This window comes from Loa loa (assembly GCF_000183805.2).
Source record: "Loa loa unplaced genomic scaffold supercont3.1, whole genome shotgun sequence".
Lineage (NCBI taxonomy): Eukaryota > Metazoa > Nematoda > Chromadorea > Rhabditida > Onchocercidae > Loa > Loa loa.
In genome coordinates, this window is record NW_018108181.1 from 167073 (window position 1) to 168257 (window position 1185).

At 32.8% G+C, this 1185-nt stretch overlaps 1 protein-coding gene across 1 annotated transcript; it reads left to right on the top strand.

The window, feature by feature from the left end:
- Nucleotides 1–723: 723 nt before the first annotated feature.
- Nucleotides 724–1167, top strand: LOAG_15835 (hypothetical protein; the record flags this gene model as incomplete). Its single annotated transcript, XM_003151323.1, has 1 exon — nt 724–1167. A coding segment is annotated over one exon (444 nt), but the record flags the coding sequence as incomplete, so codon positions are not given.
- Between the last annotated feature and the right edge of the window lie 18 nt (nt 1168–1185).

The window sequence follows — 1185 nt, forward strand, 5'->3', positions numbered from 1 at the left end:
CTATAATACACATTCTGCTTAGTGTTGTGTTACGTATATTCATAATAAAAACACCGTATTCTTAATTTAACAAACTACTGATGAAAACAAGATCCTCCCAGACAACCTACCAGAAAAAATTTGTATAGGACAATAATTATTGAGTCCAACAAGTTATATGTATTATATTATCAAATCAATTAGTAATATAACTTATAATTTGAAATAAAAACACAACCAAATGACGCAAATTCGAAGTTATCCTTAAGAACAAAATATTCGTAATGCATATTCTGCTTACTGTTACGTATATTCATAATCAAAACAACGTATTTTTAATAGAAAATATCTATTGTGGAATCTGTCATGGAAAGTTCAGAAGATATTTACATCCCTCCAAAAAATCCTTTCAAAAACACTCGAATATTCGTATTACGAAGTTTGTTTTCATTCGAATTTTCCGTGAGAAAGAAATCGGTAGTCAGTTTTCAGCTCGTTGTTGAAAAATGTTTCCTTAATTTTACTATCTTTTTTTTTCTTCGGTTTTTCCATCTACTTTGTTAGCTGACATCTTTTAATTTCAAGTGGTATTAGTTTTCGATAACCCAATTACTGAATTGGATGCTAGGTCCTTTTTAAACATGTACGTGACGTAGTGTTTGTAACGTACCTCTGTGTAAAGCATATATATAAGTACGTGTACTTGACGTGTATTTACGCATGTGTATGAGACATTTTATGCAGCGTAAACGTGAGAGAGTTGTATGTGACGTACTTATAATCAAAGTATATGTTATGTATGTGCGTGTGGCGTGTACAAGACATACATGTGTGCACATAGTGTATGTGTATGTAAACCGACTTTACAATCAAGTCAACACCAAATACACTTCACTTTTTCCTATCCCAGTGCATTTTGATCACATTTATGTCACTTATATGTGCATCTCAAACACGCCGCACACTCGTAAGTTGAATACACGTACGTCATATAGGCCACTTAATACATGTCACATACACGCAACATGTACATACGTAACATATATGTCGCTTATTCGATACAATTACGTCACGTTCACCTACATCACATACAAGTCACATATGTGGGAAAAAAAATTGAAAATAATAGAGTTTGATTTGTCGGGTTTGTTCTTAGGCACAGACGAATATTCTGAGAAGGTGTCGTGAAAACGAAACCTCAAATTT